The 14,557-nt window shown below is 33.3% G+C and overlaps 1 protein-coding gene across 2 annotated transcripts in view; it reads right to left on the reverse strand.

Annotated features, from left to right (window-relative positions):
- The window catches only part of DMD (dystrophin), a 922,027-nt gene that overhangs the window by 641,409 nt on the left and 266,061 nt on the right, over positions 1-14,557 (reverse strand). For both annotated transcript variants that reach the window (XM_050904429.1, XM_050904437.1), the window contains exon 38: positions 3,564-3,736. In XM_050904429.1, coding sequence (XP_050760386.1) covers positions 3,564-3,736 — 173 coding nt within the window. The remainder of the gene's footprint in view (positions 1-3,563; positions 3,737-14,557) is intronic.

Below are 14,557 nucleotides of genomic sequence, written 5' to 3' on the forward strand. Positions count from 1 at the left end.
ACCTTACAAAATTCAGACTGTATTATCTTAATGTGACTATTGGAAAAGATAACATAGAAATTTAGTATCATGAGAGCAAAGGTTGAAGTTATAAATGAAATCATAAATAACTCCTTAGCTCACAAAAGACAAATCATGCCACTGCTACTGTTTCCTGGAGTTTGCTGTGCACTCACAAAACTAAACCCAAAGAAACAAATTCCACTTGGTATAAGATGGTGTCACCCCCATATATCTGTTGGAAACACAACCAATTACCATGTTCTGAAATTAATTTGTACAGAAAAGAAACTCAGTCCTATCAAACAACCATGTTAGATGTGGGCTTTAGTTAAAAAATTAGTCAGTTGAAGACTAGTGTTTCAATGAGTTTGTGAAAAGAGTAAAAATTTGCATTCATCCTAGGTTTCTAATACAACTGAAAGAGTAAACTAGGACGATCACAGCATTTTTGCTTATACTTTTTCAGTAAAATATTGCCTGTCATCTTACAGTAGGTACAGTATTAACACTTATTCAAATACAGGAAACATGCTAAAGTGACAATGTGAAACAAGGTTTTCAAATACTGTAGAAGAACTGCACTCATAAAGCTATTTGGGTATTTATCATCACAATGAATTTCTGTCAAACTGGCCCATGCTCTGCTGTAAAACAAACTGAAAATCTATTTTGATTTCTAATTAAAAGGAACTCACTATAAAGTTAATTACAAAGTATCTAGATATGAATCAGGACTTCCAGGAAATCTATTTCACACAAAAGAATTCAACATGAATGTTTCTATTGATTTCTATGAGATTTAGAGTAAACTCTTTGCTAGTAACTACAGGGGTAAGGAAAGTTCTTTTGTTCTTCCATCTATCACAGTGATAGTTTTCTTTGCATTTACTTAAATAATAATTTCCATGTTATTACAACCCTTTGATTTCCTAAAACCAATATCCAGAAATGAACATAGTATAGTATGTTTCTGTAACTTAGACACACTCTCTTGAAAGCAAGACAGAGCTTCAATGATAATTCCAAAACTGTCCTAAAGCATCATCATCGATAGCATATCTCATAAACACAGCTTCATCTGTGTCTCAAGGGCAGACTTACGCTGATACTTTCACCCCTTACAGACACAAACTGCTAGAAACAAAATCCTAAAGGCCATATCGTCTTCCTTCATCTCCTCCCTAGCATTTGTGTGCAGTCCAAATGCACCTCACAAAACTGCAGAAGCTATAGGGATCATCTCAGAGTTCAAATGAAACCACTGAAACAGTGACACCGTAAGACTGACACCACAAACAAAATATTTAAAAGAAAAAGAAAGGCATGCAATTCCAGACAGCGGTCAAGCTTATCACCACCTTGAGTTGCTGTCCATCACACTAAAAGAGGATGACTCCCCCAGGCAAACACCAGCTGGAGAGTAGTCATACTTTACACTTCTCTAGTGCCTTTACCTGATGACCTCAAGATACTTGACAAACATTAATTCATTTCACCTCAGAACACTTTCTGCTGCTGGCTAAATATCACTATAGTCTAAATAAGGGATAACTGAGTGGCAGTGCTGGTGGTCCAAGCTTTCAGCTAACAGTAAATCACTCTCCTTGCTATGTACCAGTGGTAGAAAATGCATATGGGGAGATTCCAAAGGTTTCTCAGAGCTTGGTCTCCTATACCAGTAAGAGTTTGGGCAAAGCCAGTCTCGGAACAGCACACCACCAAATATCCTCAGTTTTTATTATCTGTGTGAGCAGCTTGGCTCCAGTCTCTGCTTCTAACTTATCCTTCATTTTTGTACATGGCATCATAACAAACAGAAGAATCTTTCTTACCACACCAGAGCCAGGCTTACTATTTTTAAAAAAAGTACTCTACATGGGCGAGTCTGGAAACTTTAGCAGATTACAAATCTGTCTCAGTTTCTTACACTTGAAATGTTGAGACAAAGCAGAGATGACATGAAGATTACTGAATTATATTTTTTACTATGATTCTCTCTGATTATTATTTTTTTAAACTTTACTCTCTCTCTCCAGCAACCTAAAATCAAAGCTAGCGACTGGCTGACAGTGGAAATAATATGTCTGTACAAATCTGCAAAGTGACAGCTGTTGACCAATGTTTCTAAACAAAGAAAACACAGAAGTTACCAAGGCTTGGATTGTAGGACAAAATCAGTGCAGCCTAAGCCCACAGGAAGTATTTTTTTACTTCTAGTCACTGCTTACACATTTAGATTAATATCTCTTCCTACTATACAACACAATAATTATTTGGACATTAAGTTAATTTTTTTCTGAACAATTATAATGGTTTTAAGAACAGTTTCTGAGATAAGGGATATCTCTGAACATGTGTATTGTAAAAAGTGATATTCTAGCAAATGCCAATTTATTGTCTTTTGGGGTAGCATATCAAATGAAACTTTTAATGTCAAGTTTTCAGCATTGTCTGAAGAGCCAATTTTGTAAAATTCCTATGAATGGACAATTTCAATGAATGGAACTAGTCAGTTATATATATAATGATTTTCATTATCAGATTAATGGTTTACATTCTCAGAAGAATTGTCAAGGACTTTTCTGTGGTAATTCAATAAATGCTTGAAACTATGACTTTTTATTTAAGGCAAACTTATTTGTTAACTCTTAAATTACTCATACTGAAAAAAAAGTACATCCCATAAATCATAGAAATTTCTGTATCACTGCCAGTAACATCTGATATATCATCTAATTAAAAAAACTAAAAGAGGAAGTATAAATCTAGGTATTTTATTGCATAATGCCAAAAATTTAAAAAAATCAGGTATCTATGACAGAGTATAAATAAATTACTGGATTGCTAGTCTCTGTTGTGTTACTAACATGAGCCATGCCTGAATTAACAAAATAGGTCTGGCTATATTTTGTATCATAATACGATTCCCGGATTACAAACACCAGAAATAATATACAAGGAGAAAAAAAATAATAAGTATTATATGATATTGTAGGAGATCACAGCTTTATTATCATTTTAATGCCTTTCTGTACGTCTCTTGATTGTCCTGCCTTGCTGTATAATGTTTAATGTACAGAGTTATAAAAAGATGACACTGGATTTAGAGCTTCTAACAATTCTAGCTGTGCTCCTTAGACATAAAGTGAGAACTGCTCCTCGAACCAGTAAATCCTCTGCAATTAAAAGGGATTTTACTCTGATGCACCCATCACAGATTCAAATTTTTAAATCAATAGTACAGGTACGAAAGAGTAAATGCCTAATACTATCTCAGGGTAAAAGTATGTCATTTATAATGGCATAGGAATATGTACGCAATATCATGCCAGATTTTGGTCCAATGCAAGCGATAGTTGGTAAAAATATTTTCAATTTTACAAAAATGCTCATAAATTAAATTACAATTCCCTATAAACTTTCTATGCTTAGTTACAAGAAAGTATCATTTGCGGCTTTAAAAGGTATTTCCACAAAAAGAAGACAAGGAAACAATCACCTACAGTAGGCCAAATACTAATGGATGCCATCAGAAATAGCAATTTTTAAAAGTTACTTACGCCTGTCGGTCCCTGTACATCTTGTTAACTTTTTCCCATTGAAAATTAAGCTGAGTCAGCTTTTCTTGTATATTTGCTGCTTCCCTTGGTGTAGCACTTTGCAAAGCCGGTATCTTCTTGTTTTGAACAATGTCTATATGACCCAGCAGTCTCCCCAGGCTATCTTTAATGCTCTGTAATATCAAGATTTTAGGAAAGAAAAACAAAACATTGTTTTTATAAATAAAAAAAAAATTGTTCATAAGCAAAAGAAAGAGGGGGAAAATGCTAATTAAACAATAGCTTTGACAATAATAACAGTTTTACAATAACCAGGTAATAATGACTGAATGTCCATCCTTTCTTTGAAGACTTAATAAACTATATCTGAGGAAGGTGATGGCTGGAGGGGAAGCAAAGCACTATTGACTTCAGTCACTCAATTCGTCTACGCCAAGGTTACATCTGTTTTAACCCCATTTCTTCTTAAGAAATCAGAACAAAGTCCCACTTTACAGACTCATGTTTAAGTGTTCTTTAATGATTTTGCTGTTTATCCTTCTCTTTTACACTTGTTTCAGCAGATATTAAACAGATATCAAAGTAACAGCACAAAAAAGTTTATCAGGTATCACTGGTTTTGCCTTTTGCTGGATATTCACAACCCAACATTTACCATTCTTCAAGTAGTCAGTTCTTTGTTGTTTCAGAGAAAGACAAAATGCTTCATAGTACACCGACCTAACTGCACAATGCCATGTGTTGGAAGACCAAAAGAAAGAAAAACTGAATTTACTCTGGACCTTTAACATCTTTAAAATGTGTGAAAACATTTAAAACTCCATATGTTGTCAATGACCATTAATTATCCATTTATCAATCCATTCAGTTCCAGGACTGAATTATACAGGTTCTCTTTTTGCTTTATAAAGCAATACATAAATATGCTGTTTATTTCTATTCTTTGAACTAGGTAGTGTTCAATCTCTCTCTGTCTACTAAATCCTTTAGGATCATTTGAATGACTGAATTTGTTAGTAAATCCAATGTTGAGGAAATATATTGTCATAAACTGTGTACTGACTTAAGGATAAAAGCATTAAATGTAACAAAAAGTAATTAGCAAAGACTTCCTCCTTGTGAATCAAGACTGATGTAATGAAATCCTCAAGCAGAGGACTTCCTGTCACATTTCAGTCTACCATCCAAACAGGCATAATTTGGTACTTTGGTGATTTCCTTGTTCTTTATCAGAAAGACAACACAAATATTTTTTTGAATCAATAAAAAAACATGAGTTACATAAGCTTATCTTTCAGCCCCACATTATAAGTATCAAAAACAGAGAAATAAATGCAGGTTTTGGAGGAAAAACATGCCTTTTATGCAACTAATTTATACAGGTGTCATTTCTTTACAGTCCTGGTAGCATACATCATATGTAGCATTACCAGAGAGGAAACACAAGCAAAACGAATGTTTCTGAAATGCATTTAATCATTAATTCTTTAAATTCTCATTTCTATTTCTTGTAGGTGGCTTCTTCCAACCTCAGTGTGACAAGGCACTTGTGCTGTTCCGGGGATTTTATTTTTCTCTTTGTGGTATTTGTGTTTGGAAGGAAAATGCTCTCTCTTCCAGACTAGTCAAGACATCAATGTAAAGCAAGAACATGTCACAACTGCTGTTTTCCTTCAGCCAAACAAAAATCCTTTCCTCAGTGAAATGAAGTCCATTCTTTTGAAAAGCTATGGCCATGGTTCCTTCCAATGGTGAACTTCGCACTATACCTCTTGCTGTCTGCATAAAATGCAGCCAGGCATGAAAGAATTCAAATGTTTTGGACTGAGGACTGCATCAATTTTTTTTTAGTCTAAAGTTAGACTTTCTTTCCCTAAAGTCCTTAAAATTAAGATTTTCTCCTTTTCTCTAATGAAAGCTTAACAACTATGAGATTTTGTGCATTCGAAACAATAATTTGAGCAATTCTGTGAGCAAACAAAGCTCACAAAAATTTGTACCAAACTAGACAAAGGATCCGATATACCACTGAGCCACTAAAAGCCTCAGATAATTCTTGAGACAGGTATATTCAAATAGCAGTGTAAAAATAAATGTCTCCCTACTCCATTCAGTGTCATAATATTTAGCCATTTCTTTCCATTCCTGCTTTTTAATGAATTCTTAATACAGGCATGCATATGTCTCACTGAAACTGCTGCATAGAGAAAGGAATATTCTCCGGATAAAAATCCACGGCCATATTCAGCTTTTACCATAGAATCATGGAATCTTAGAATAGTTTGGGTTGGACGGGGCCTTTAAAGGTCATCTAGTCCAACCCCCCCTGCAATAAGCAGGGACATCTTCAACTAGATCAGGTTGCTCAGAGCCCTGTCCACCCTGACCTTGAATGTTTCCAGGGATGGGTTGGAAGGGACCTTCAAAGACCATCTAGTCCATCCCCCTGCTATTGGCAGAGACATCTTTCACTAGATCAGGTTGCTCAAAGTCCCACCCAGCCTGACCTTGAACATTTCCAATGATGGGGCATCCACAACTTCTGTGGGTAACCTTTCTCAAACAGTTTCTTCAAACTCCCTAAATTTCCAATATCACTACCTATAACTCTTCTACTGTGTTTCCATCCCTTATTTCTTCTGAAGTACATAAGCCTCAGAATGAATACTGAGAACTTGTAGCTGAGAACTTATCAGACCAACTGACTGAAGACTCAGTCTCGTTTAACACAAAAACATTCTTCAGTTGCTGCACACAACTCTGCGGTAACTTGTTCCAGAAATAAGGGAGAATGCTGATTTGACAGAGTTATGAGAAGTACAAATTGCTAGTTTGTATATGAGAAGCTCTTTCACACTACTGGCACTTTTGAAAGGAGGCAGGGATCAAAGGATGTTGTGTTATTTTGCAGTAAGCAGAAAAATAATGAGTGGTAGAAAGCCAAAACAAAAAAAAAAAATTAAAATTGCCCTCTAACATTCTGTCACAGTCTAGTTAAACCCTGCAGCTAGAATCTGATGGTTCTATTTCACCATGCATAAAAAAACCAGATTTGCCTTTCCTTCATTTGTGAAGAGCGGGCATCAAATTTGAAGTAACACAGGACAGATTTTGGAGGTTATAATGTAACAGAAATAGAAGAAAAAAAGACCATTAGCATGAGTGGACTCTTCCTCAATCTGTTGCCATTCTTGTCATGGCAAATGAATCTACCCAAAGAGTCCCTCAGCCATGCTCTCACATGGATTCAGATAGACATGGGAAGTCAGCACCGAACATCTGTGTTTTATTTCCCCATGGGTGGTTAGGAATAAGAATGCTGCAGTTATTTAGGTGCAACAGAATTCCAGTCCACATGCACGCTATCCAATGGAGTTATTAAAGAAAATAAAAGCTGTACTAAGCTTTGACAAGTACAATATTCCATCTCTTTGTTTTGCCTTCCCTGCATCTCCACTAAAAATTATGTCTCAGATTTATAGCTTGTGTTTGGTAATACAAATGAAAAGTAGAACTGTCTTTTATTAGTTTCAGCCAGAGACAGAAACACAGCTAGCCAATCCAATTTTGGAAAAAAAAAGTATGATAAAAAATGTTTTCATCTATTTTAACTACAACTAGATAAAAAAGGATAACTGCTTGTTCAGTGTCTTTCTGCCTACCTAATTTGAAGGACAAGCATCTCATTTATATGCCAACACATTACAAAAAGGATGAAATAAAGGTCCAATCCTGCAAACTTCTGCTCATTGGAATAATATCAACTATACAAGCTGAAGTCCAGAGAACATGCTTGTGATAGCATCTTTTACAGCTAGAAAAAAATGTTCCTTTTTGTAATAGTTTGTTGCTTTTCTTTGCAATATTTTAAAGGCAACAAAATTTCAAATAATACATTTAAAAAAGGCATTTACGATCTTATATCATAAAAAGGAAACTATTTGAGGAGTCTAGTAATCACAAATTATAACAATTTAAATGTAGTTTAAAGGGTAGTTTTACTTCACACCAAGATTTTATTTTTCATCTTTATGGTTTACTAGTATTACTGAACAGAAGATGAGGGGGTATATTCCTTTCTAATGGTTCTTTGTCAGAAATAATGACACCTGAACTTTATATCCTGGATATAATACTCACTTAATAAAAAATTGAAAATCACAGCTCCAGTTCACTTTGTTAAATTTTTGGGGTTTTGTGCTCAATTTTTTGATGGAATTCACTTTTAAAATATTCTACACATTTTAATTAATATATGTATTAATTATCTTAATTTTAAATATTCTACAATTCTTAAGCTAAGTCAATCATAAAATGAATCGTGCTATGCTTAGAATTTAGCAAGTAGAGTGAAAGCAAACAAGAATTAAGCCAGATGCACAAACTCAATCGAATTGTAAAGAAGAGAGAGTGGTTTGCGGAATCTACTACCTCACATTTCTACTCATTATTCCAACACATGATCTTTGGGAAAATTTTCCAACTCTAAATCTGTAAATTACATGCTTTTTGCACAAAGTAAATAATGTAAGAAACAGAAGTGGACTTTGAATTTGCATAACTATATTATTCAGTAAAAGACATTGTAGAATTATGTAAGAAAAAAGATATTTTAAATCTGAAAATTATTATGACATGTTCAGAAAGGCTAGAAAATGTTGATTTTAACCTTAATATGCTAAGGAAGATATGGAAACAACTTTAACAGGTACTACTCAAGAGAAGTAGGAAATAAGCCATCAATTTTTTAAATATCATGATAAGACATAAATTACCAATAAATGAAAACTTAAAAGTTTATAGTGACAGCAGATTTTTCCACATTATTGCTATTACCAAATCAATGACATTCTAGAAAATTTGAATTATTTTATTTTTGTTTGGATTAATTGTCTTCTGTCACATATTCTGATAGAGCATGTTCTGAGTATAACATGATATTCAGACAGTAAGATATTTATGATTTACTATTAAGTATCTAGAAATATTATTTCTCTGTCAATGTTATTTCTCTGGCATAGGAATTTAAGTCATGGACCAAGAAATCTATTTCATGCTATATACCTTAGTGTTTATGTATGTTATCCAGCTAACTAAAAAATGATGTTCTAAATATATATTTGAAAGAAAACCAAAAGCTTAGAATTCCACACACTCAAAATGTGGAAAAGACAAAAACTCAAAAGTTTTGCATGTCAGTATTCACATTTCCTGTCCTTTCATTTCCCTTTACTTCCCAAATCAGAAACCATTCCCTGGAGCAATCAATCACCAGGAAAAAAGCCTGAGCCTTATAATCCCAGGTGGAGCATGCTGAGGTTCTGAAACTATCTTGTGTATGTATAAATTGGTCACTGCTAGGAGCTGCAGGAGAACTGAGTAAGCTGCAGGGAGAAAATCTCTAATAGCCAATATGAAAAAAATTATCTGGAACAAGGGGTGTCAAAATTGGCCATTAATTTCATTGGGATGGCAAAGTATAAACCTGGTACAAAAATTACAGTACGTGTCAAATTTCACGTCCCTGGGAAGCGACAGTTAAAAAAAAAGTGTATCTCTTGATGGGTTTTGGTTAAACTTGGAAATCAATGGGGGTTTTTTCACTATCCATGTTTCCTAGAATGGAACAAACAAGTTTCTTGAAATCTATACAAATGAAACAAAAGAAATGTAAGATGGACATTCAGCAAAGGAAATTTTAGCCCTGTTGATTCAAATATACCATAGTTTCAAACATTTGGGTTTTCATATATGAAATATCACACAGCTTCAGTAACAATTCAGAATAAAAAATAGATACTAATTAATCCAAAATCTATTTCCTTTCATAAACAATGAGTCACTCTTAATTTAAACAAATATCCACTTGTGTCAGTGTTATTAACAAAAATTTTGATGAATGACCTCCTTTGTCATGACACCAAGTATTCTTACCTCTCCAAAAATCTCATCAATTAGGTCTTTTCTCATGTAGGTCTCGTTTACATGCCTCTGACCTTTATTTTGCCCTTCTCTGAATATTTTCTAATTATTTTATATACTTTCAAAACATTTAATATTCTTTTAAAATTAAACATAATATACCCAGCAAAGCTGTACTACTTACTGAGAAAGTGTTCTATTCTGAATATCATTTTTTAACTCTTACTACGGAACAACAGCTGCTTTCTGGATAAAAATGAACACCGAGAAAATATTTTGAAGATATAATTCAGTCCACAATGAACTATCCAAGACTTAAGTTTCACGTGTGATTGAACTTATTCCTTTCACTATGCCTTATATTTTACCTGTCTGCCACTATTTTCCTGTCATTGGTCTGCTCCATTGTTTAGCACTGCTGAAATTTTTTTGGATGTTCATTCCTTTTTCCTGGTTTTAATCAAACTAAATTGTCATTTTCAATTTGTTCCAATTTACTGCACACTCTACCCAAATATTTAATAACTGCATCAAACAATACTAGTTTTCAGGCAGGTTTTAAGTGTTACCCTACTATTAACCTTCTGCCATGTATAAAATTTGGTATACAACAGAGTTGCTGCAGACATGTGTGTAGCTACTAGGCAGAAGCTTTTAGTCTTAGAGAGCTATCATAAACTCGACAGACTTCATGGACGGTTTGAACTAAACTGAAGCTCTTCCCAGTCCGTGAGTAGGGAGGCCTTCTCTCTCTCCTCCCTTTCTTTAAGTTCTGTATTCTAATACGTGTCTTCTGTGTATGTTGACTTGACTTCTAACTCTGCAACTCCTCATTTTTCTTAACAAAGAAACTTTTAAAATATCTTTGTAAACTATACTTACCAATTCCTCTTTATTCAGCATTTATTAATTCTTCTGATTCTACTAACGGATTTTAATTCATTTTTTTTTTAAACATACCATCCACACCATCTCATGTCTAGATAACATGTTCTACAATTCTATTGCAATCAATTTGATTTAAAATCAGTATTTTAGAACCATGGGTATAACAGAGTGTACTGGTATATTATCAGTAGAACTAATATGAAGTGACAGAGAGATAATAATAATTATCCAAATCATTTTCTCCTCCAAATTACTTGAGAATTATTTTAAAAACAACAAGCACTTAAGACAAAATCTGAATGCCTCTTTAAGTGACAAAATGTGGTTGTCATTTTATAACCAATTAAAGTTATTACACTGTATTTACTATTTTGTAAAATATAAGAATCAAAATTCTTATGAAAATGTGACAGCAATGCTCTGAAATAATTGCATACAAAAACCCCACACAAAACAAAAGAAAAAAAAATACTCTGGGTTACTAAAGCTCTAGGGCTGCAAATACTATAACATGTTATTCTTTGCCAAAAAAAGATAAAGGAACGTTCTATAAAGCCCCTTATGACTAGTAATTTGAATCCATAGGTCCTGAGAAATGTGACTTATATTTAGCAGACTAAAGGAAAAACTTATAAATAAAAACAGAATGGCAGATGTCTTGTCTCTGGGATGATTCACAATACGGAACATGTTTCCTCCCTTGTCAGCAATCTGTCATCTAGAGCGAAAGCTGGCTGGGTCTGTGTCATTACTCAACAAACCTCATTTGACTTTCCCAGCATAACGTCTCACACTCAGCATTCTTCACTCAGGTCTACCTAAATCTTGGTTTTATATGCTCAGACCATGGATAATTAAGGTATTCAATGTTATTAGTCTGAATATAAGAAATATCAGGGGATAAAAATATAAAATGCTTCCAAATCTTCCAAGATTATATCCCTGGAACATAAAGGAGGTAGTATCTTCACATAACCTCACCCATGACTAAAATTTTGCATATTTAAAGAAGAGGAGAAAATGTAATTGAAATGTTAAAAGCTGCCAGGACACACTTAAGCACTCAAGTTAAGTAGCCTTCTTTTCAGTAGGTCTTAATATCAGCTCATCTCATCCACCTAAGAAGGCACTTACTGTGTTTGACATGTTTAAGTAATCAAATGAAGAATAATATATATGTGCGTACATATATTGAAATTGTATGTCTTTTAACCAAGTAGATCAATTTTCTAAATATTAAAAATAGATTAAATATTTCTATGCACTTCAGAATTGGTAAATGGCATATACCTATATGTTTAGAATTAGGGGTCTATGAACAGGCATGTCATTTCTGATTTATATGTCAGATTTTTGCTTTTGTTTAGAGCACAGCCGCTACAGACAAAGAAAGATAATGCAGCTGACCTTCTATTAATGAAATCCACAACTGGATGGCATAAGGGTGTCCAAGAAAAAAAAAAAAAAGAGAGATCATGTATATATGTGTATGCACAAACCCATGTATCTCACACACATACCCCATCTATCTTTTATGTTGAAGAGAATAGCTTCAAGCAGTTAGTTATCAACAATGCCTTGGGAGATTTTGTAACATGGTTAACAGAAGTGCACAAAGCTTTAATTTTTAAGAAAAAAGGATAACAGAAAATCATTAGCAGCTGAAGTGACAGTAGCCTTTGGGGAATGATCCATCTCCTGAAAAGAGAAATCTGAGTGCTAGAGACTCGAACACCAGTTCATTTTCACTACCTGGAATTTGTCTTTATCTGCCAGAGAAAGACAACTTTCTGTTAAAATTCAGTTCCTTGGCTATTTATGTACAAATCAGCCACCAAGCACTGCGTTACTGACAGATCTATTTGGAGAATGCATTTGATTACACTCAGTTCTAAGTTATGGTTAATTGGGTTTTACTGAGCTGCAGCAGAAAACCACTCTGAATATCACATTTGGTGATGTTTCTTGATAAGAATCAGTTAATACATGCCAAATATATATTCCAATGTGCAAAATTAAAGAAATACTTTTGGCAATCCAAATATCTGTGGAATGATGCTTTATAATTGTATGTCTAGCAGATTTGTTACAATATTTCATGCTTTTTATACTAACATGAAAACCAGCAACAGCACAGTTGTTAGTAATCATTAATAGCTGGAAAAATTCCACAAATTACTTCTAATTTTAAAATCTGTATAGAACTATGAGTTACAATATCTGGTATGGGTATTATTGGTTTAATAAACCATTTTGAAAGGGGATTCTGGCTGCCAGAATCACGGATGTGTAATGTGTACAGTAAATTCCCTGTATCCTGAACTAAGACACAGTAGAAAACTGTGCAAAAAAAGTGCTCTATCTGTCGGTAGATGAAGAATTACCAAACAAAGGGAAAAAGATGAGAAAAAAAAATAAGTCAGAGCATGAAAATATCTATATTTAAAAAACAACAACAGCAAACAAACCAATTTTTAACAAATTAAATAAAGACCCTACTGGAAATATACAAGAAGATAAACTAGCAAAAGAACTGTTAGAGTGATTATGCAAGAAGTTACATATATAAGAAACCTCTTTCGCAAAGAGCCAGATGGCTCTCCGTATTAAAACTATTACATCATTGAAAAATATTATAGCTAAATGTATAATCATATTCTACAATACAATGTTCCTGCTAAAATTAAGAATATTAAAAAAGATCATAAAAAGAAATGCCTAATATGTATGGGCCCTACTGCAGGTTTGCAGCATTAATTATATAAAGCAAGTAGCCTCAGAAAATAAGTTTTGAATTCACAGTTAATATAATTAAGTAATAAACAGGCACGACTATAACAGCAATTCTTAACATGAAATTCTACTAAACACTTTCTCACATATGGCTATAAACGCAGATTAGACTTCTTAAATTCCAGGCAGACTGCTTCATTTTAGCACACTCATTTTTGTTATGTGTTAGCAAACAGAAATACATGTTAGTTTTAATTCTCTGGTTAATAAATGTATTTATTTCAGTATGTACATCTCCCACCAAAGAATCTGATGCTTGAACAAGACAAGTAGCTTGCATGAGATAATCACCACACAGGAAAACTTTGGCTTAGTATGAGCAATATAACTTGATTTTCTAAAACCAGATTGTTGAATATATGCAAATTTGTACATTTATTTAACTTTCAGGAAGTATTTGGAACATCCATTGCAAGTAAGGATAATTAGCTAAATTCTGAAGGCATTTTATCCCCACACTTGATCATGTAATGATCACAACAAATTACAACCAATTCTATATGGGGAACTCAAAGATCATGAACTCCATCAATATGAACATCATCAATAGCAGACAGAAGTACCATAATGTTTGTGCTTATAACAAAATTTGTCCTATTTTGAGAGTATATCATTAAGCCAAATTTACTAATCCTTTGATCTATGAACCGTGATTTTCCATACAATCAATTGGAGTTTCATCTTTGACAGAACTGTAATATTTAAATTGTTTGTTAAATACTCTAAATACAGTGATGAAGAAAAACTGAGTTACTGTATGTCCTAACACTTAAAAGAGCTTGTAATAGGATAATGAAAACATTGCAATTGCTGACTTTATGAGATAAAGAGACAAGACTTGGTTTCTCTATTTGATTTTTCCACTCCCTAAAGCTTAAAATGAAGAGAACAACATTCCTATGAGCTGGTTTCAGCAGATTTACTAAATGTGCCCATAAAACTATTATAATCTACTAAATATTAGAAGTTATCAGATCTTTGCTGCAAAAACTCATATTTTTTTAATTTACATCCCTTTAATATAAAAATTCAGTGCTAGAATTATCTATGACAATTAATAAAAGCAATTTTTAATTTGTATTTGATATTTATCCTACTGAATAATGAGCAATCAGGTTTAAGTCTTACTATATGTATTTATTTTGGAGAAAAATGTTCAAAGCAGTTACCACTGAAAGATTCGTGTAAATAAACTTATTTTTCCTTTTAAGGATTAATTAAAATAGATTCTGTCTGAATGGGATTGAAAAAAAAATCACAAACTCAGTTCTAAAACACAGAGCTATTCATGTAATTTGATTCATGCAAATCTGTCAGGGATAAAAATCAACCACAATTTAATTTCAAACCTTTCCCAACCAGCTGCTGAACAATTTATGCACTACTTTTCT

The sequence above is a fragment of the Gymnogyps californianus genome, chromosome 1 (assembly GCF_018139145.2).
Source record: "Gymnogyps californianus isolate 813 chromosome 1, ASM1813914v2, whole genome shotgun sequence".
NCBI classification, from domain to species: domain Eukaryota; kingdom Metazoa; phylum Chordata; class Aves; order Accipitriformes; family Cathartidae; genus Gymnogyps; species Gymnogyps californianus.